The following is a 22,460-nucleotide window of genomic DNA, read 5'->3' on the forward strand; positions in this document are numbered from 1 at the left end:
GAGGAGCCGCCGCTGGGGATCGAGGCGGTGGCGGAGGAGGCGGCGGCGGCGGCGGCGAGCGCCGGGTTCCGGCTTACGGCGGTGCGGAGAGAGCCGGCGGTGCGGCTGCAGCACGGCGCCAGCGGGCTGGAGCCGCTGGCCTGGTCCGAAGATCACCGGGTGTCGGTGAGCACGGCCCGCAGCATCGCCGTGCTGGAGCAGCTCAGCGACGTGCACAGCGGCGGGCAGGACATGGTCATCCACCGCACCGCCGTGCCCGCGCCCGGCGCCGCCTGCACGCTCAAGGTGAGCGCCTGGCCTCGTCGGTGTCAGTGTGTAACGGGAGAGGCTCAGGTTGGACAGCGGGAGGGATTTCCTCACAGGAAGGGTGGTCAGACTTCGGGATGGGCTGCCCAGGGAGGTGGTGGAGCCACCGGCCTTGGAGGGGTTCAAGGACGTGGCACTCAGGGCTCTGGGCTGGGTGACAAGGTGGGGATCGGTCACTGGCTGGACTCGATCTCAGAGGCTTTTCCAACTTTAATGATTCTATGGTTTTTCACCATGATGCCAACCAATAAGACAAGACAAACGGGCATAAACTGATAGACACAGAGCTGCACCTGAACACGAGAAGAACTTTTCAGTGCAGAATCCACAGATTTGCACTGGAGCCTCTGGAGTCCAGAGTCTGCCACACTGTTGTCCCTTCCAGCCTGACCCATCCCGGGATTCTGATTCTCCTCTTGGGGAGCTGCCCTTGTCTTCTCCATAAGTTGCTGCAGGCTCTCATATTAAAGGTACAGGAGAGAGAAAACCGTATCCCAGTAATGTCGAGGGATTCTGAAGTTCTGCAGTTTTTCTGAAAATTAGTTGAGCTCCAGTACAGTTATTTCAATGCAATTTTAAGTAGGAATCTTCATTTGTTTTGCCACGTAAGCTGAAGGATTTTCATAACAGGGATTTCTCTGACCTTCAGGGGAACATCTTTTTACGAAGATGGCAGACATAGGTGAATATCTTATTAAATAATACTTTTGTTGTTGTGAATCTGATTTTATTTTCCAAAACAATGCTGAGACTATGGAATGGAGTTGAGATACTGAGTATTTATGTATTATGTCATGTATCTTTAAAAGAACAAAAGTATGAAAACAGGCTATTTCATTTAGCAGACAAAAACTTGACTAGCTGAGAGTCAAAACTATGCAAATTCAGGGCATTAATGAAGCTGAAGTCTTTAGGAGTGACATCAGTTAACCAGTATAGTGTTGGTTGCGATTGGGGATGCTGTGTTTGAAGAGAGAATTAATTCCAGGAAAGCCTTCCTAACAAAAACCAGCTGTACAATTGTTTTTAAGGTTCTTTTTGTTCTCTTTTAGGTTGGCCCAAAGAAGGAGGTGGCTGAGTGTAAGGAGAAATTCGCCAGCTCAGTGGATCCCACCGTCAGCCAGACGTTTATGCTGGACCGAGTGTTCAACCCCGAGGGGAAATCCCTGACACCCATGCGGGGCTTCAAATATTCCAGCTGGTCCCCTCTGGGCTGTGACGCCAACGGGAGGTGCCTGCTGGCAGCCCTGACCATGGACAACCGCCTGACCATCCACGCCAACCTCAACCGGCTGCAGTGGGTGCAGCTGGTGGACCTGACCGAGCTCTACGGCGAGCGCCTGTTCGAGGCCAGCTACAGACTGTGTAAGGCCGACGCTCCCTGCGGGGAGCTGGGAGACTTCCCGGAGTTCCAGCGGCGGCACAGCATGCAGGCCCCGGTGCGCATGGAGTGGTCGGGCATCTGCACCACCCAGCAGGTCAAGCACAACAACGAGTGCCGGGACGTGGGCAGCGTGCTCCTGGCCGTGCTCTTCGAGAACGGCAACATCGCCGTCTGGCAGTTCCAGCTGCCCTTTCTGGGGAAGGAATCCATCACTTCCTGCAATACCATCGAGTCGGGAATAAGCTCTCCCAGCGTGTTGTCCTGGTGGGAGTACGAGCACAACAACCGGAAGATGAGTGGGCTGATCGTGGGCAGCGCGTACGGCCCGGTGAAGATCATCCCTGTCAACCTCAAGGCGGTCAAAGGCTACTTCACGCTGAGACAGCCCGTGGTCTTGTGGCAGGAGATGGACCAGCTGCCCGTGCACAGCATCAAATGCATCCCTCTCTACCACCCCTACCAGAAATGCAGCTGCAGCCTGGTGGTGGCTGCGAGAGGCCCTTATGTGTTCTGGTGCCTCCTGCTGATATCCAAAGCGGGGCTGAACGTCCACAATTCCCACGTCACGGGGCTGCACTCCTTGCCCATCGTCTCCATGACTGCGGACAAGCAGAACGGCACGGTGTACACCTGCTCCAGCGATGGCAAGGTCAGGCAGCTCATCCCCATATTCACAGACGTTGCTTTAAAGTTTGAGCACCAGGTGATAAAGCTCTCGGAGGTGTTTGGCTGTGTCAGGACTCACGGAATCGCCGTCAGCCCGTGCGGGGCGTACCTGGCGGTCATCACCACCGAGGGCATGGCCAACGGGCTGCACCCGGTCAACAAAAACTACCAAGTTCAGTTTGTCACCCTCAAGACTTTTGAGGAGGCAGCTGCACAGCTCTTGGAATCTTCTGTTCAGAACCTTTTCCGGCAAGTGGACTTGACCGATCTCGTACGCTGGAAAATCTTGAAGGATAAGCACATCCCTCAGTTCTTACAGGAAGCACTGGATAAAAAGATTGAGAGCTGTGGTTCCACTTACTTCTGGAGGTTTAAGTTGTTTCTCTTGAGGATTTTGTACCAGTCGATGCAGAAAGCCCCCTCAGAGGTCATGTGGAGACCTTCACACGAGGATGCCAAAATCTTGATATCAGATTCCCCTGGGATGGGCAGCACTGAAGATGATCAAGAGGAAGGAACTTCGAAACAAGCCAGCAAGCAGAGCCTGAGGGACACAGGCAAAGGTGTGGACATTGATGACACTGCAGATGATTCTCTCCATCAGTCAGGTGACACTGGAGGCCGTGAGCCAATGGTAGAAAAGCTTCTTGAAATACAGGCACAGATTGAGGCTGTAGAAATGCACTTGACCCGAGAACACATGAAACGGGTGTTGGGAGAAGTTTACCTGCACACGTGGATTACAGAGAACACCAGCATTCCCACCAGAGGAGTCTGTGACTTCTTAATGTCCGACGATGGCTACGATGACAGAACAGCACGAGTAAGTGGCACGTCTACTCAGGGGATTCTGTGTCACTGTCACCTCCTTGTCCCCGCTCCTGAAAATACACATGGGCTGGGAAAGAGAGCTGTGGTCATGCCATCCTTGCCAGTCAGATTCTGCAAAGCATTCAGCTTAAATTGTCCTTTCTTGATATTGTGAAATAGGAGAGAATGTAAATACAGATGTTGAAATTTGGATCAGGTACAATAAAGAATAAAGATGCCTGAGTTTTTGGGTTGTTCTGGGTTGTTCTGGCATCCAATTACTGTGAATTGAAAGTTTGAGAGGTTGCTTTTCTTATCTTAGAAGAATCTTATTTATTTTTATAGTGATGAAAAGCAGCTTCTAAATTGTATTTTATCCATTCCGTTTCTTACTATGAAAGTTTGAGAGGTTGCTTTTCTTACCTTAGAAGAATCTTGTTTCTTTTTTATAGTGATGAAAAGCGACTTCTAAATTGTATTTTATCTATTCAATTTGCTGTCACACTTTAAAGGTCTCTGGGATGTGGTTTATATCCATTGAAATGTCACAGACAAATTTGATCACATAAATGTTCTGCTATAAACATTGTACTCCCAGATGACTGCTGAAGACATCCAGGTAATTTCTGAACAGGAGTTTTTTTTGGCACGTCCATTGTGATAGGCATGAGGGAAAGCATTGCTGTTTGTGGACAGTGGTGTGATACCAGTTCTTTCAGCACTTTTAAAATTTGCAAGGAATTACTGTTTTTAAGGTCTGTATCCCTTTAGTGTGGGACAGAAATCTTTAGAACAAAATGAGAATAAATGAATACTTACTGACAGATTGTACTTCTTACACTTGGATTTTTTGGGATTCAGCTTATTCTGTGTCGCTCTGCAATCCCAGTGAGGTGTCCCCACCCTGGGCTGTGTCATGGAGTGCCTCCTGTGTGTTCCAGGTGCTGATTGGGCACATCCTGAAGAAGATGAACAAGCAAACCTTCCCCGAGCACTGCAGTTTGTGCAAGGAGATCCTGCCCTTCACCGACCGCAAGCAGGCCGTGTGCTCCAACGGCCACATTTGGCTCAGGTAAAGGGCTCATCATCCACAGCTTGTCCCCTCTGGATTATTCAAACATACTTCAGGAGCAGCTCATAAACCACTTGTTAGCACTGGAGTGGAAAGGCATGAAGCATCTTATCCATGCTGCAGGTTTTTTCTGTCCTCTTCCACAAGAGCCAGGACACTGGAGGTTGGATTTGGTTCTCTTAGCAGGAAAATGTTTTTATAATAAAATGCTTTTGAGCATCTTTTTTTTTTTGAGGAAATAAGGGGTCAGGAAGAAAGCAGGCAAGGGAAAATCGAGGACAAGTCATCCTTTGGAACATCACTTGAAGGAGGGTTTGTTCAAGCTCTTTCAGCATTTGAAAACAAAAGCAGTTTAACAAGAAATCATTGAGAACAGGCACATTGAGAAGTCAGACAAACTCTGGAACATTTAGAAAATTAAATCTTCCTGTACCAGTCTGGGAGGTACATGGAGATTGTCCCTGGAGCTGTGGCAAGTCACTGGTTTGTCACAGAAAAAACCTATGCCTAACAGGTTTTGTGTGCTAGTTTGGGTAAATAGTCACGGCCTTAAGGACACCCTGGTTCTTCCCTGTGCAGTAGGGCCTCAGGCTTTTCAACTCCTCTACTGTTTGCTAGAATATTTTTGTCAATGATACATTGATTTTTGATCTTTCATTTTTGTTTCCGTATGCAATTTGGTACACTTGGGAAGTTTAACTGAATTAATAAATTACTTATTTTCATATTTAATGTGGTTCATTACAGCCTTTACTCTCAGAAAGCAAATTGTGAAGAGAACCCAGCCTCCAGTCAGGGCACAGGAGCAGGTCATAAAACAATAAACCCCAAACCTCATGATAAAACTGCTTCTCCTTTCACAGGTGCTTTCTAACCTACCAGTCCTGCCAGAGTTTGGTGTACAGGAGGTGTTTGCTTCACGACAGCATTGCACGGCACCCAACCCCAGAAGGTAAAATCTTCCAGGATTGGGGCTTTTTATCTACAAAATGGCTTGAATTAATTTCACTGACTTTACTCTTTTAGGCAGTTCCTATGTGAATCTCTGCATTTCACAGTGTCCTGGCATTAGATGTGTTAATTGCAAATTAATAACTGCAGAAATTGAGGTATAAATCCCACATTTTAATGAAATCTGGGTAAACACATAATCTGTGCTGGAATGCTCCAGGAGTTAGTTTGATATTCAGGTTGAATATATCAGCATCCAGTTTTGCAAGAGGGATAAAGAAACAGAACTGTGTTATGTGAGGGATCTAATTTCAGTCTAGAAAATGAGAACACTGCAGTTGGGCCATGGTGATCCTTTACATTTTTTTCCTATATATCTATAAGCATATAAGGATAAAGCATGGAGAGTTTCACTTAATTTTGTCCCCTGCTGAGGTGGAATTCAAACTGGCATTACTTGAAATATCAGGGCAGAAACAGAGTTGGGTTTCGCTGAATTCTCAGTCACTCCTGCTTGTGAATATATACAAACTGTCCAGGATTCCTGTTGAGTTTGTGCATCTCAGGTGTCATTCCTCTGTTCATCTCTACCTCCAGTTTTAAACAATTTGTTTTCTTATTTGCAGACCCTGAATGGATCAAGAGGTTGTTGCAGGGACCTTGCACCTTCTGTGATTCTCCTGTGTTCTAGAGAAAAGCTGTGTCAAGACTGAAAGTATTTTCTCTACTGCATAAGCTCCCTTCAGCCTGGGAGGATACAGAGACAGGAACACAGACTCTGCTGGAGGGAGAACACCTTGTCCACAGCCCTGTACATAGAACATCACAGGTTCTACCAGCTCCTGAAATCCAGAGCCCATTCCATGCTCCAGAAACAGGAATTCACCTGGAAGAGCCAGTTTAAAGCTGTTTGGAAATGCACCCAAGGAAGCCTCAGCAGCTGGACACTGACAAGGAGCTGGAAGGGTTGAGCACAGTGGGAATTGTCCTTTGTGCCTGCCAGCGGTGTCAACTCCCAAAAGCTGGGATGGGAGCAGCAGAGCTGCCTCTTGAATGGTCTTGGTGGGTAGAGAAGGCTCCAGCTTGCAGTGCTGTCCTTTGCTTTTTAACCATTTGGCATTTGCTGTAGAACATGGAACTCTCCAAATAATCCAAGGCTCCAGTGTCTTGCCCAGGAAGGCAGATGCCAATTGCAGCCATATGAGAGAATTTGGCCATTACATGAATTTCACTGAAAGTCTAGAAGAGTAACTGCCTCAGAAATGTATCAGTGTTTCAGCCAGAAGAGTGATAGTGGCTGCCTGGGATCAGTAAGGATAATTTTAAAATATAATAATAATAATTATTAAACTAATAGCAATTAGCTTAAACACTAATATATATACATATATATAAAATTTCCAATGCTCTTAAGTCTCTTGCCCCACTTCCTTTTTCTGAATTAAGTTCTAACTCCTTCCCAGCTCTTGCCAATGTATTTGCTTTTGGTTTCACTTAACCCTCTACCAAGAGCATTCCTCTTTTCCAGAGAAACTCAAAAAGCATTACAAATTAACACTATTGTCAATTAAATTGAGAGTCTCCCTCATACAGCAGTTGAATTTACACAAATCTGACACAAATAATCACTCCCAGCTAACAGTTTTTCCTTTCATAATAGCTCAGTAAAAGACCCCAAACAGAACCCCCCAAACCCAACCCCATTATGGCTGACGTGCTCTGGGTAGGGGCTGGTGAAGCTCCCAGAAAGGTTTGGGTTGGAAGGGACCATAAAGCTCATCTCATTCCACCCCTGCCATGGCCAGGGACACCTTCCACTGTCCCAGGCTGCTCCAAGCCCTGTCCAGCCTGGCCTTGGGCACTGCCAGGGATCCAGGGACAGCCACAGCTGCTCTGGGACACCTGTGCCCTCACAAGGAAGGATTTGTTTCTAACATCCCATCCAACCCTTTTGAAGCCATTCCCCTTGATCCTGTCACTCCAGGTTCTTGTAGAAAGCCTCTCTCCATCTCAAGTTGCTGAGTCCAGAAGTTTATTTTGCCTTCTAATTGTCCTATCAGAAAAAACATCTTTTTTTTGCCATCTGTTTTTACAGAGAGCAGAATCCTTTTCAACCTCCTATGCAGTGTTAAAGGAATAATACCTCCCAAATGTGTGTGGTTACTTGGTACAGTTGTCTTGTTAACTTCAATCCATGCTGTCAAATAATCCTGAGTTTGTGTATTTCCATTCTGCAGAGTACCAATGGCAGAGGTGTCGCCCTGTCTGTGATTCCTGACACTTCCACTGTGTGGGAAGTGCTCTACAGCTGTTGAGAAATCATGGAATTGTGCTGACAGTATCAGTCTCCCACCAGTGCATGTGTGATTGGTGCTTGTTTCCTCGAGTCAATGACTATGCATCTTTTGTTAATGTTCCTTCACCTTTAATAGGAGCAAATTTTTTTCAGCAAACATTAAAGAAGTCAGCTGTCCTTCTGCTCAGTGTCTCATGCATTAAGCATGATCATGCATTGACTGAGAAGAACATGACTGTAGTAGCCTAGAAACAGCAGAAGCACATTCATCTGTAAAATAATTAGCCTTGTTTGTAAATATCCTTGGAAGTGATACCATAATTGTATTAAAGAAACATTTAGTTTTTTATTGCCGTGCATTGAAAATTGAAATTACTTCAGTGTGTCTGCAGAGAAGGGAAATGTAGCTCGTGTTGGTATCCAGTAAAACAAGGAGTAACCTCGATACCCAACGTGTGTGGAATTTGGGGCCAGCTCTGGTACCTGGGACAAAACTTCCTAGTGCTGGTGGGGCTTGGGGGAACAGCACATCCCTTTTCATATCAGCTCAGTAGAGCTTTATTCGTGGTGGTTGAGAAGGCATTTTAAATGGAAGCTGCAAGTCCTTGCCCTGTCAGCTGTGACAGCTCATCAGTCAATGTTCCAGTTTAGAAATTCTGCCTGTGGAGAAGGGGAGGGAGCCCTGCTGAACCCTGTCCCAGTGCTTTCAGAAAAAGTCAAAGAACATTTCTTCGGCCATGGCTTAGACACCATAAAAATATCCTGATCTATTGAAATGTTTAAGTCTGGCTGACCCAAAGGTTCACATGATAACAGGTTAGATTGGTTCTTGCTGATTATTTCTGGCAGTTCTCTTGAATTTCCCTGGACTGAGTTTTAATGCTAAGCCATGGAGAAGCTCTAGCACACCTCACATTAACATTGCAGCATTAATGTTTATTTTCCCTGTCTTTCAAGGCACTAGATAGTCTGCCATTGATAGTTTATTTAACCTGCTTTCAGACTTCTGGGAAAATGGATTTTTAAAGCCAACAATGTTGTCTTTGTCTGCCAGTGAAGATCCTTTAGTAAAATCTTTCACTCTTCACCCTGACCTGTTCACAACAGGTACAGAGGAACTGGGATTTCATTTTTGTGTAAACCAGCACTTGTCCCTAAATGCATTTTTAGCCAGAACAGCAGAGCCCACCTCACACAGTAACATTTAACCTCTGGTACTGACCTGAGTGGGTTTGGCTGCCCAGTGCATGCTGAGGCTGCTCCAGGAATTTTTTTATGCCTCAGATTTGTGAGGGGCAGTTCTGGGCACACAGGGGTTGGTCCTGCTCTTGTCCTTCTCAGACCTTGCTGTCACCTCACAGGCAAGGGGAGCAAGGACTGAGCATCTGCTGCCAGACCCTTGTGCTATTTTGCCATTATCAGAGTTGCCTCCTCAAAATAACACATCTCCTATCAAGGCCCAGTCTGTTTTGAGACACCAACTGAACTGTTCAAAGAACAGATCCCACAGAATTGGAGTTTATCTCCATATGTTTTTGTCCAAGTTTTGCAGGATACTTCAAACAAGTGAATACTTGGAAGATGTCAACTGCTTCACTGGTGGTGAGTGCACTGGGGGTTCAAGGACCCTCATCTCCAGAGGAAGAGCAACACTCCAGCAGATGCTGATGCCCTTTTTTTTTATTTTTTTTTTTTTTTTCCTTTTAAAGGATTATGATACTTGCAGCTGAGAATTAACAGGCAGAGATCCTGTTTCTCCAGAGCTAAGGTGTCATTTTCCTTGATGAGGAGCTTCTGAAAGCATTTAAGGTTTGCTGCTCACGCTGGTATCACACTGGGAATTAATCCCTCCTCCAAGTTGGATGGATAAGTGGAACAGCTCTGGACTGTACAGTGTCTTAGTGCCTTGGTGCTAGATGCCATTCTTGGAACTAAGGGGAAAGTTTGAGGTCATAAGGACTCAGTCTTGTATCTCCAAATTTCACCCCCTGCTCTGGGACTGGTAGGGAGGGACCTCATTGCTGCCTTTTATCTCAGTTCACTTATGGCTCTGGGACTTCATCATTCAGTCACCCTTTCCTTTGGCATTTCCTCATCCTCTTAATCCTATTGTGTATTTCTAGAGAGGAAATGCTGTGGTTGTCAGTGCATAAAGACAATAAATATTCCTTGGGAGAGAAGAGGAGAACGAGCCATTCCAGCTCCTCAGAGCCCTCACCACAGAGCAGGTTGGGGTCAGCTCCATTCCCTGAGCAGTGTCCAAACCTCACAGGGCAAGGTGAGAGCAGGGAAATCCTTGGAGAGCTACAGGGAGTCCCTGCAGAGGTGCTGCTGGAGGAGTGTCTCTCCTGCCTGGGGGTGTTCAAGTGCCTTTCCACCACTGAAGGATCTGGTGTCTGGAGCTGGTGGACACCAAACTTTGTGGAACAGTTGGACAAACCGACCTTGTTGCTGAACTACACAATTAACAGCATGACTGATAGGGTACAGCACAGCTCCAGGCAGCCCTCTCCACAAAGTGTCTCTGGGAAGCAGAGTGATGGAAGATGTCCATTCCAGACCTGGGCAAAGCTGTACAATCAGTAACATCTGATCCCTGCTGTGTTCCTACCACCTCCTCTTCACCTTGTTTTTCTCATTGCTCAACATTTGTTTTGCCAGAATAAGATGCTAATAAAATCATGCCTAGTTACCAAATTGCTTTTCAAGTGTTGCATTCCAATTATAAAAGCCTAATTCCTCCTTCCACCCACTGAACCTTTTTGGTATTAACAGGCTTTACTATGCAAAGTCATGCAGGGGCTGTTTCGTTTACAGTAATTAAATGAATGTCAATTGTTTTAGTTGTTTCTGAGGGAGAGTTCTACATGAGTATTAGCATGTTCTGCTAACCCTGACGTTCTGCACTTCAGGCCTGCTGCAAACCCTTGGGGGTTGACCACTGACCTGAGACTCCTACCCAGACATGCCAAGTGCATCTCAATGAGACTGAGCTCTTTTTCTCAGTTTCTATGGAACCAGCGGAGCGGAACTAATATAGCACCCGCATATAGATGAAAGAATGAAGAGGAAAAAGGGCTTTACAGCTAAATTAATTAAGCAGATGTACCTGTCTAATTAAAGATGCACTGTCCCTTTTGTACCCTAGCTGCAGTACAAACAGTATTTAAATACATTCTCTACCCATTTCATCTATCAAAATATTTAGTAGGAACGCTCAGATGAAGGTGATATTAGCAAGATGAGCTTCCCATGTATTATTAATAGAAGGGCTCCCAATTATGCATGAATGCTGCAGCACATCTTCATAGCAATGGCAGAAAACCCAGCTGCCCAAGCAGTCACCAACCAGCACATTTGTAACAGGTAGGGCTGTAAAAATGTCCTTGTCCAGCTGAACACAAGGGTTTGTGGCTGGTCCCTGTGCCTCGAGCAGCCTCTGCCTCAGCCTGGTGCTACAGGCTGGAATTTCTCAGCTCAAGAGGCACCAGGGACTCAAATTCCTTGCATTTGGCTTTCTTAGGTTGCAAAGATATTTATTCTGAGACTTTCAGAGCTGCTCTCAAGGCTAGAAAGTCCAATTCCCACCCATCAAAACCCCTTCCAAAAGTATTGAAAATTCTGACTTTGAATTCTCACAAAATAACACAATATCTCCATTGCCACCTGGACAACCAGGGTCTTTCCACCTGAAGTTACACTACAGCAGCAAGAAGGAAATTTGGCCTGTACATTTTTCATTTCTCCATATAGATTTAGACACACAGAGCCAAAGACAACAACAAAGACCCAAATCTACTGAGAGCAACAGGACCAGAGGAGTCACCTAAACCCAAAAGCCTGTTCTTTCTGCCTGCACCTTTCCTGAGAATTCCAGGAGGAACCTGAAACTCCTCCCCATGCCCTGGCAGGGGGAATTCATACTCACACACAGGGAAGAAACAGAGGGAGACACAAGAGAGGCATCCAACCCAGTTCTCTGACCACAGCACAGATCACTCCCCTCTCTTACAGGCATTAAGGATGTGCATTTCCACAGCCAGAGTCTGAGACAGCCAGCAAGCTTTCAGCAGAGATTTTCCAGGTTAAAAGTTTTCATTTCTGCCATATCCAGCCAGAGAAGGGGAAAAAAAAAGAAAAAGAAACCCTGGACAACAACTTACCCAGGCACAGCTCAGGGAGCAGCCACAGGCAGGGAGTTGCTACCCCAGGAAAAGAGGATTTAGGGAGTCACCTGCTCCTGCAGCTCGTTATGGCCTTGATTGGGTTCTGGAAGTGATGGACCTGCAATCAGTTTTCCATGGCTCTGGGTATCTTCTCCAGCTGTTCTGAGTATTCCTGCCCAGAAGAATGGGGATGGCCACTGCATCTGCAGAGGGCTTGTCAGCACTTTTTAAACAATCTCAGTTACCAGGGGAGTGAAAACCTCTGCCCCCAGCCTCAAACACTGTGGAGAAAATTCACTGAAAAGCTGGGAGCTTTGTTTTTCTCTTTGCTTTAGGGTTAGCTTGCAGGGACAGAGGGAGGCAGGGAGTGCCTGAGTGGTTTTGGTGGAGAATTAAGACACAAACACATCTAACAGCTTTAATACTCCAAATTGTCTTCATGGGTCTTACATAGTGAAGACAAAACTATTCAGAAACAGAAAAAAACATTTGAATTAAACACAGGAGTTCCCCAGCCACGGTGTTTCATATCTTGAATCATGAAACAAAAGCCAAAAAACTTTCCCCTAAAGCCCAATTTCTTACCCTCTGTACTTCACTCAGCCTTGGTGAGCTTCAGATTTAGCACAGCTTGGCTGACTTCCCCCTCCCTGGTGATAACCTGCCACTTCAGCAACCAGACTGCAAATATTACAGGGAAAAATTTAAAATCAACTCTTCCACAAATCAACCCTTTTCATACTAAACTTCTAATGTTTTTTACATGGAAGAGGCTTAATGATACAGCTTTCTATGAACTCAAATATAACGTAAGGGTCTTGGTCAGCATTGACATAAAAGGCATCTTGGTAAAAATCCTCCAGGGCCTTGATATTGCTGTGATAGATGTTCAGGCGCCTCTCAATATTTTCTTCCTCATCTCTGGGGTTCTGCCTGAGCCGGGCCTGGATCTCTGGAGTGGGAGCTGGTCTGAATGTGATGTGGTATCTGGAGAGGAGAAGAAATGCCACTTTTTCTGCTCAGCCTGAGGACACAGCAGCCACCTCTGCAGATATTCCATGTTTTTACCTATCACAGCCCCTTGGCCTCTTTCTGCTCCAGGTTGGGGTTTTAAAACAAAATTTCAGGGCAGGTAATCCGTCATTGCTGCCCTCAAGAACCCTGGATCCTCAAAGGCCAAGGCTTTTTCTGGAGGGGACACTGGTGATGTTTATCTGCTCCACACAAGGAGAAATTTCTATTACATTACCCAGTGCTCCAGGTTCAGAAGCATTTCCAGATATTTTACTTGTAATCTTTGATTCCTGTCTTTAAAAAAAGTCTAAAAAACCCTAACCTTAAACATAAACACAGCCCCGTGTCCAGCATTGTTGGGACCTGTCACTTAAACTGGGTTTAAGGCTCTCAGGCATTTAATTGCTTTATGTAGCAGCAGAAGGTTAAAAGAGGTTAATTCACCTGAGATAGGTTTTGGTTATTTTTGATTTTCCAAATGCCAGAATTTGGCTTCCCTCAATTCACAGTTGTGGCTTCCCTCAGTTACTTCAGCAGAAAAGAGGATTTTCATCTTCACAGTCCTGCAGCAGTGCCACAGCCCAGCTCAGCTGACACCAAAGGAATTCTGATGATGTTCCTGCATTGCCCAAAGCTCCCAACAATCTCTAAAAGTTCATTTGCAATCAAGGGTTTAAATTCCCTGTTAGAATTGGTAATCCTAACTCTGAGTAAACATTTCCTCTGCCCTAGCACAAAACCAGCTCATCCCTCTTCCTGTACAGACAAATTTCCCGAAGTATTTTGGGATAGATGCAAAACCAAGGAGAGAGCAGAGTCTGTGTCTCTGCAGAGCTGCACCCAAGGATGTGTACACGGAGTTCATTCCACATGGGAATCATTTAGGGCACAGCTGAAGGCCACCCCCTGCCCTGCATGCCAAGGATTAGAAACAGCACCTAAAAGAATTCAATTCACGGAGAATTTGTGAGCAATAAACCCCAGAGTGTGGGAGAGGGAAGTGTGTGAACTGGAGCAGATACTGAGCAGCCTAATCCTAATGATAAGAAATGCAAAGATGTGGGAATGATTTGCTTCAGCCTGCTCCTTTCTGCTGAACAACCACATTGCTCATTACTAAAGCAAAGAGAGCAGTTACAGCAAATCACTGCTGCTGTCACAAGTTAATGCTGCACCTCGAGTGAGATGTCTGAATAATCATCCATCACTTTGGGACAAATCCACTCTTTGTGGCCTTCATCTTTGAGGGTTCAGGATTTGTATTTGATGCAATAGGATGCGCTCAGCCTTTAGAAAAGCAAAATGAGGGTTTCAAATTTCTATGGGGGGAATCATAAAACCAGGCCACAAGTGAAGTTGTGATCACAGTCCAACTCCAGCAGGTCTTTGGGAAGATAAATTTATTTGTGACCTGTTCCCTGGAAATCAAGGGTGGAGAAGGCAGGAAAGCTGAAGGTCACTGGTGCGACAAGGGGCTGTGACACCATGGAGATGAGCCAACCTTACAGTGACTCAGTGACTCAAAGGAGATTGCTCCAATGAGCAGGAAACACATTAATACCTCCCAGCAGACAGGACCATCACAGGAGCCTGGGGAAGTAAAATGCAGCAAGTTTTCCATTTTCCCCAGCTGGAAACCTTCAAAATTCCCATGGGGATGTCTGAAAAGCATCTGCATTTAAGCTAGGTTTCAGACATCTTCTCTCAGCATTATTTTCCCAACCAATTGAGTTACCATTAAAATGCTAGAGCTGAGCTATTTGCTGCTGTAGGTTTCAGGCACCAGGATTTAAAAGCCCCTCTTCTGAGGAGCTGCTGCAGCAGGAAGGTGGGCTGGTGCTTCAGGAGCTATGAAAGTTTTAACTTTGCTTTTAAGGAATCCCTAAGCAGGAGTAGAGCATTCCTGAGCTCCTTAGATTCCTAAGAAGCCGATTTGGTGCTTTCATCTCCCTGGCAGCCAGAAAAACGTTAGACATGAGGCAGGAGTGCTCACCTCTCCCCAGTGACAGGATCAGTCCTCCGCTGGGACAGGCGCTCCATGATGGACTCGTAGGGGAGATGAAAGAAGAACACCCTGTGGAGAACACAATTAAGTGCATGAACATCCTGAGAACATCACTTGTGACCTTCAGGGTGGGAGTTAATCCTCACCAAAGGAAGAGCAGTCGTGGCAGTGACAGTCCCCCCCAAACCTGCAGAGTCCCAGATGTGAGCACAGGATTTCTGCCCAGACTCGCTACTTTAAATGCAGGCGAACCCAATGGGAAGGAATGACAATGTCTTAATTCAGAAGGCTGAATTATTTCTTTATTATAACTATGCTAAAATACATTACTATAATATAAAAAAAGGAAAATACTAAAACTACATACTACTTTAACACAACTCGTGACCCTCTTTGAGAGCCCAGCCCCAGGTGGGTTGGATTGGCCACCAGGCTCAATCAATCCTCACCAGAATCCAACCAAGCACTCACTCCAGGTAAACAATTCTCCAAACACATTCCACATGAGAAAAACAAGGAGCAGAAATAGAAATTGTTTCCTCTTCTATTTCTCTCTGTGCACCTCTATGAAAAATCCTGAGAGGGAGAGAAATGTGCTTGCAGATCTGCACAAAGATCACATTTAACAATTAGCTCAGAACAAAATAAAAAATAAGGCTCCCTTTGAACCTATGAATATAATTTTTCCCAGCGAAGCACAAGCTGAAGGCTGTAAATACATCTTTCTTTACAACACACCTTCTCCTGCTGCTGCCTTCAAGGCCAGGCTTCCTGTTTTCATTTTTGTCTGCTTCTCACAGGAGATACTGCGTGGTTTAGACATTCACCAAAGGAACATTTTACACTGACTGGGTGGGATCAGACCATATGAAAGGCTGAGCTTTACCTTGGCATGCACATAGCAGATTACTAGAATCCTTTGTAGGATTTAAAGTTATGAAAATCATCTCTCTTTTCAAATGTTTACAGATAATGACTTCTATTCACACTGTGGTTACAAAATAACAGCCAGGAATAAAACATTCAAGATCTTGGAGATTCCAAAGACAGGAAAAGAACAACAGTTTCAACACTCTTTTATCCCTTACACTCTTAACATTTTGTTTTTCTTTGTTTCTGTTGCCCAACAATGGCACAAAAACGTGATTGTCAGAACAGGTAACATCTGATGATATGTCTCAAGATGAATATTCTAGTAGAGAGGAACAACATTTACACAGTCATGATAATTGATACGGCTTCCTGTTATATCCTGAGATAAACAAACCCACTGAAGGATTATAACCTGGCATATCAAGAAAGCTTGTCGTAATTCATAGTTAGGAACACAAAAAGTATTATGGTATTTGAAACAGAAGAGCCTAAAAAACTCCACTTAAAAAGCTGCCAACAAAATGAACTCTGAAAGCCTTGTCTGAGACTCCCTTCTTTTCCAAACAAGATGCTGCTTATTATCCAGTCTGGTGTCACCATTAAAGAGGAGTGGAGGGGAAGATGTGGGAGGGTGCAGAGATCCCTGCTAATGTGGATTTTTTTTCCCCCACGTGCATTGTTGTAACAGCACACACGGAATTCACTGTACAGCAGCACAAACTCCCAGCCCAAGGGTCCTTCCAGTGGCAGGTGGGATGCCTTACCCTGCCACTCCCCACATCTCCCACAGACAAGGGAAAACAACACTCCCCCAGGGCTGTCAGTTTAAAATCGTTCAGAAGCAGGAAAAAAAAAATAAAAAAAAAGATGAAGGGGAAAAACACTGACAGAATTGCAGTCTAGACTTAAAATACTTCCAATTAGAAAGCTTTATTACCATTTGGAAGGAGACACATACCCCACACAGTCTATTAGGCAGCCCCAGGAGGTTTACTCACAGGAGTAAAGGCTGTTTACACGGCAGCAGGCTGGGAAGTGTTAGCCTTGGCTATCTGATCCATCTCCTGCAGCTCCTCAAGGCACTTGTGAGCAACATTTGCCCTCTGTCCCTTGCTCAGGCTCCTGTGACTCTGCTCACATAACAAAGCTGTCCCTCCAACTGCCCAGGTAACACATTTGATGGATTTCTCTTGGAAATCCTCATAACACAGATGGCTGCACCCATGACCTTGATCCAGCAGCAACTGGAACAACTCCCTGCAAGTTCTGGATTCCTCTCCACACGGCGGGCGTGGTTTCCTCCCATAAATGCATCCCCTGTAAAGCTCTCTTTAGGAATCAGCCAGGCTTTGTATGTTGTAATGTCACAACTCCTATCAAGGGGAAATATGAAACAGATGTCATCAGGATTGGTAGACAGGGAGGAGAGGAAACACAGCCTCATATCAAAGTACACGACATTACCCTGCTGGATTAGCATCCAGCACAGCTCCTCTGCCACAGCTCCCAGCCCAGCTGCAGGAGGGGAGCGGTGGCAGGAGCAAGGGGAGGGGGGGGCTGGCCAGAGGGGCACCAGGAATCCTCACTCCTGTGCCACGGGCTCACAATCCACCTGTGGGCAACCAAAAATCGCTGGCATCCAGTTGGAGACTGTGGGGGAAAGTTGGTGCAGCCTCTGAGGTCTCCGAGGACACACGTCCCCCTGACTCCCACTGAGTGAAACCAGAGATTCCCGAGCACAGCTCTGTCCTCTCTCTTTTGTTCCATCTCCCAGGAGAGGGATTTGTGGGAAAAGGTCCGGTCCTGTCAGCTTTTATAGATGATAAAACTGTGAACACAAATGTTAAAAGGCACAAAAAAAATCCATGTGTCAGAATCCTGCCTCTTCCTCACTGCACTTGACATCATTTATCTAATCTAGTGCAGCTTCCAGATACATTAGAGAGATTAAATTCCAACAAATTAATAATGATGATGACACCTTCACTGTGTACCCAGTCAAATGAGAACTTGCTGCCTTTGGATGGTGATGAAATGTATTCCAGCCCTAGCAGCTGGAATGTAACTCTGTTTTCCTAGCAGCCATCTGGCATTCCAGAAGAGTATTCCAGCCACTTCTGGCTGCTGACTGTTCAGACAGTGTCATCTCAGAGCCTGGAGGTCACCAGGGCATCCTGATGCTTCCCCTGGTAAATGGAGGAGGAGAGGGAACAGGAGGGGTGGCAGGGGTGTTATTTCACCCTGGATTGTGAGACAGGATTTTTGGAAAAATGTGTCCCAACCACGCCATAAGTGAAGGATTTGTGACCTACACAACAGCATCCAGCTAATCCTGAGCTGCATTTGTTCCAGATGGCAACCAACCCACTTAATCCAAGTTATTAACAACTGGCAGTGCTCAGTGCTGTCCTCACAAGAATTTATTTGGTGGTGGTTTTCCTGTTTTCTGGATATAACCACACTGATTTCCAACACCTGGAAGGGAAAAATTTTGAGTGTTGCTGTAAGAGAAGCAGGTGTGCCTGAATCCTGGAATCCTGTGCTAGGGAATAAGGAATGCTCCTGCTAAGGACAGTCCCTTTCCAGGATGGCCCCACTGCCCTGCCAGCTGCCTTCACATCTCCAGGGAGCTGCAGCTCTGCCTGGGAGCCAGGCCCTGTCATTTAAGCACAGCTGCTTCATGAGGCTGACCTAGATGGATCCAGATGTTGGCTGTTCTAGACCTGAGCTATTTACTCAGGTCAGATTCTCATCCTTGGCATTTCCCATTGCTTGGAGTTGCTCTGGATTGACACCGGGGGAGTGGAGCCCAAACCCTTTTTATAGGACTGTTGTCTGTGAAATCAGATCATGCCATGAAATCAAATCCATACCTTGTTTTCATTTAAGGATGTAAAGACAACACAACAGGATATCTGAGACAGCATCCTGATCCCTACCTGGCTTTTAAAAGAGAGACTACTGACTTGCTTGTGGCTATCCCAGGGTCAGGCTGAGCGTTGCAACAAAGTTAGGATGCTTGAATTAAAACAAAAATACACCACCAGCCAATACTGGGCCACTTTTAATGCAGCTTTTAAACTTTTGAGTTGAAGCTGCAACTTTAAAAATAGTAAGTTATTAATCTTTCCCTTATTTTCTTGACTCCTATATATCTTCTCTGTCGCAGGCAGGTACCAGCTGCCATATTCCCATTCTTCATGCTCTGCACTCTGCAAAAAAAAAAAGAGGCCCCTGCTGGCCAATTCTTGTTTAAAATTGTGCATAATTGATAGTGGCAAATCTACCCCAGCTGTGTCTAAAACCTCTCCAGGGGCAAGAAAAACACTCTCTGTGACTGTCATTAAGTACTAAATTAGCAAGTGCTCCTGGCAGTTTACAACGCACCACATCAGCCTGCTTTAAAAAAAAAAAAAAAAAAAGAAAAAAAAAGTGAAGATCAGATGCCTGTGTGATGTCAAAGTTACAGCAAACTTTGCTGGCAGAACTTTGACAGACCCTCAGCTAAATCAGAGAAAAAAGAACAGGAAGGAGAGAGTGAAAAAAAGAGAGAGGAAGAGACAAAAAATTATCTCCTTTTCCAGGCAGACAAATAGAAAATGTCAAATTCACGACTACAAATAATTGTGCCTTTCATGAGGCACAGAACACTTCACTCCATATGGAGATATCAACAGGGCTGCTGATGCTATGGCACAATTCTTCATGGAGAACAACTTTCCTGGAGGACTCTGTTCTGGCAATGCAATGGCTACAAGTTCTGTAATTGAATATAAAGCTGAGAAAGAGCTGAGGTTGAAGTGTAAGGGTGCAGAAGGTCCTAAAAGGCCACCACAGGTACAATCCTTGTGTGATCCCTAGCACAAACACAAACTCCTCCCTTTGGTTCACAAAGCAGCCAAAGCAGGTGAGGAAGGAAATCACAGAGTTCTCACAAATGCATGAAAAAGCCTTGGGGGCATCATGGACTGAACTGGCAGAGGGACAAAACCATATCTAAAAGCTGTCCTGAATCTGGGTAAACTCTAAGACTCTCATTGTTAAAACTGACCGTATTAGTAGCTTTTAAAAGTTTCAAAAAGTGCACAAAACTGTACAAACTTCTGGATTTTACAAGCAGAAAGGAGCTTGATGGCAGCTTTAGTCAGGGTACAAAAATTATCAGCATTGCAAAAAGGTCTTTTCCTTGGGTAGCACCACTGAGTAATCACAACATGACAAATTAAGTTAGTGGTTCAACTTGACACGTATGAGGAGGTTCAGATTTGAACCCAAGTACCTAATTCCAGATAAAACCTTGACCATTTTATCTTTGTTGACTTTCCAGCCAGAGATACTGACTTGGATCAATTAATTCTCCTAAAGAACATCCCCTGTCCCATGGCATAAAGCCACCTTGAACCTGAAACCTTGGCTAAGCCTCTTCTCAAGCCCATGGCCCAGACACAGGCTGACAAGCAGGTTACATTTCCACAGTCACATTCTGCATCCCCAGTCCTCCTCTTAAAAATGAAAACTGTTTACACAGATCCCACCAACCTTCTCCCAGGGTTTGCTCAGGGTTCAGTGCAGCTCTCTCCAGGTGTTTTGCCCATGGGTAACCAGACTGCAAAGGCTCTGCTGAGGCTGCACCCCTGACTTGACATGAATCACAGTTTATTCCCTACCCTAAATACTCCTCCTGCATGTCTCTGCAATGGATAAAATGATCCTTATCTCTTATTTATGGAAGGAGCTGTTGGGAGGTTTTATTCACTTATTTCTTTCAAACTCTGGGATATCGTCTGATGAAAGATGCTTGATCCTATTTTGGGAAGTAATTTCACCCTCTAGGTTTCAACCATAAGGGAAAACACACTGCATAAACACTAAAACAGGTTAATCAGCACAAGTGTTTTGCTCATTGAGCCCTTACAATGATTCATGGCATGACAAGCTATTTCCAGAGCCTGGATCTTTTCAAATGGATGCATTTCTGTCAAATAACTACAAAAGTGGGGCACTATTCCCAGGACATGGCTGCTGGCCAGGGGAGTGAGGTGAACAGCATCCTTTGTGGATGCAATGTCTATCCCCCCAGCAGCAGTGCAGAGTTTTGACTCTGGTGGATGTTTTCCACGCCCCAGCTGGGCTCCAGCAGCCGGGCCAGCCGAGGTGACAGGGTCCCTCCTGTGTCCCAGCCCAGCAGCCTGGTGGCTCAGCAGTGTCCCACGGGTGCCACACCAGCTCACACAGAGGGAACAGGCCCTGCTGCCAGTCTGACAGGGCAATGGACTGGGTGTGGAGCTGGGATAAAGCAAAGCAGCTCCATGGATTGCCAGCAGCAAGGAACCCCAGGCCTTTGGGCAGCCAGAGCCCTTCCATGGTCTGCAGGACTTGGGGCTGTGCAAACATTACAGAGCACAGTGAGAGGCACACAGAGAGAGCAAATGTGCTCATAGGAGTGGCTTCAGTGCATTTTTAAAGCTTCTTTTGAGGAGGCAACATTAACTCTTTTTGTGTCTAATCAGTGGCTTGGATGCATTAATACCTGCATTCAAAACTGCTTTACATTTCTCTCCTCATTTCTATTCTTTTCCTCCTCCTTACTCTCAGCTGTTATTCCAGCATCTTTGCATTCCCCCTGGAGTTCATTCCAGCGGTGCTTTATGAATCACAGAATAAGATGGCAGCCAGCAGTGCCTTAGAGAAGTGTGGCTGGCACAATTTCTGCCCTGCACAAGGTTAATCAAACCCCTTCCCAGATAATCCACAGCCTCGGCAGCCCCAGAGGCCCCAGGTCAGGAAACTGAACCCTCTCCCCCAAATGCAGGCATGTTTCCTCAGTTCCCTGCAACCTTGCAATAATTAAATTCTGCAAAGCAAATCTGGAGCAGAGCAACAACTCCAGGGTTAAGCACCAGCAAACTCATCTCAGGACTGATGCCTTTGCTACCTGCCTGCAGCTTGGCACCAGCACCTCCTGCTCCTAACAAGGGTAAAACCCATACTCTGCCTCCTTATTAAATAAACAGAATCAAATTTAGAGTAAGTGATGTTTAACCCCCACCCCCAACATTTAAACACTAACTTTTGTCGTTAGTAAGATATTTGGTATGTAAAAATAAATAAAAGAACTGACACCGGGAAAGTGTATGATCTGGGGGCAAGGGGAGGGAATAAAAGAATGGATTATAATGTGTCATTTTATATATGTGTCAAAGGAACCCAATTTCATAATAGGGAATAAAAATTCCCTGTTTAAATACTGTCAAATAAATCCTCAAATGTAATAGGGTTCACTTGTGGGGAAAGGAAAACTAAATCTGATTAAATATTAATGTGGCGTAGTATTAATTAAGAGAGAAAAAAGTCCATCAAGAGAACCCCAATATGTTTACTGTGTCCCCAGGAAGCTGGAAAATTTCACAATCAAGTGTGTAAATGTTCTAAAAAAGGGTCCTGAATATTTTATGAATATTTGTCATAAAACAGAAATAATAACCACTGTGCAGAGCTATTAGAATTAATATTTATGCTGCCCGCCATGAAATATTCATGGGGACAGAGAAAGGGGGGCCCGTAAGACAAGAATTAATTTACATTGGGCTTGGTTTACCCGCTGGCTTGATGTTTAAAGACGGCTTGACAAGGCTCCATATGAATCCGTCAGTCACTTGCAGCGGTAGGTGGGGTGAAGGCAGGGGGGGAGCGGGTCCAGGCTGCTGACAGCTCACAGATTGAGTTTCTGACAGCCCTTAAAAAATCTAAACGGCCCCCCACCTTTTTTTCCTTCTTCCATTGCCCAAGGCGCTCTGTACTGCCACCGTTCATCCGATCTCCCCTTCCATCTGCTGAAATTAAGGAATTAATGAGCGCTATACACTTTACAGCAGGCCCCAGGAATGTTTACTGGTGATTAAATTATAATGCAGCCG

At 45.5% G+C, this 22,460-nt stretch overlaps 2 protein-coding genes across 3 annotated transcripts in view; one reads left to right on the top strand and one right to left on the bottom strand.

Moving 5' to 3' along the window:
* Positions 1-66: 66 nt before the first annotated feature.
* On the top strand, positions 67-7,930 carry GTF3C4 (general transcription factor IIIC subunit 4). The gene is made up of 5 exons (XM_021543763.2): positions 67-285; positions 1,359-3,179; positions 4,108-4,238; positions 5,102-5,190; positions 5,816-7,930. Exons 1-5 carry the CDS (start codon positions 232-234, stop codon positions 5,878-5,880), a joined length of 2,160 nt encoding a protein of 719 aa, XP_021399438.2. The 5' UTR covers positions 67-231; the 3' UTR covers positions 5,881-7,930.
* Positions 7,931-12,055: 4,125 nt separating this feature from the next.
* The window catches only part of AK8 (adenylate kinase 8), a 65,445-nt gene continuing 55,040 nt past the window's right edge, over positions 12,056-22,460 (bottom strand). For both annotated transcript variants that reach the window (XM_021543541.2, XM_021543542.2), the window contains 2 exons: positions 14,659-14,739; positions 12,056-12,638 (listed from right to left, as the gene is read on the bottom strand). In XM_021543541.2, coding sequence (XP_021399216.2) covers positions 12,401-12,638; positions 14,659-14,739 — 319 coding nt within the window. In that variant the 3' untranslated portion in view covers positions 12,056-12,400. The remainder of the gene's footprint in view (positions 12,639-14,658; positions 14,740-22,460) is intronic.

The sequence above is a fragment of the Lonchura striata genome, chromosome 22, assembly GCF_046129695.1.
Source record: "Lonchura striata isolate bLonStr1 chromosome 22, bLonStr1.mat, whole genome shotgun sequence".
NCBI classification, from domain to species: domain Eukaryota; kingdom Metazoa; phylum Chordata; class Aves; order Passeriformes; family Estrildidae; genus Lonchura; species Lonchura striata.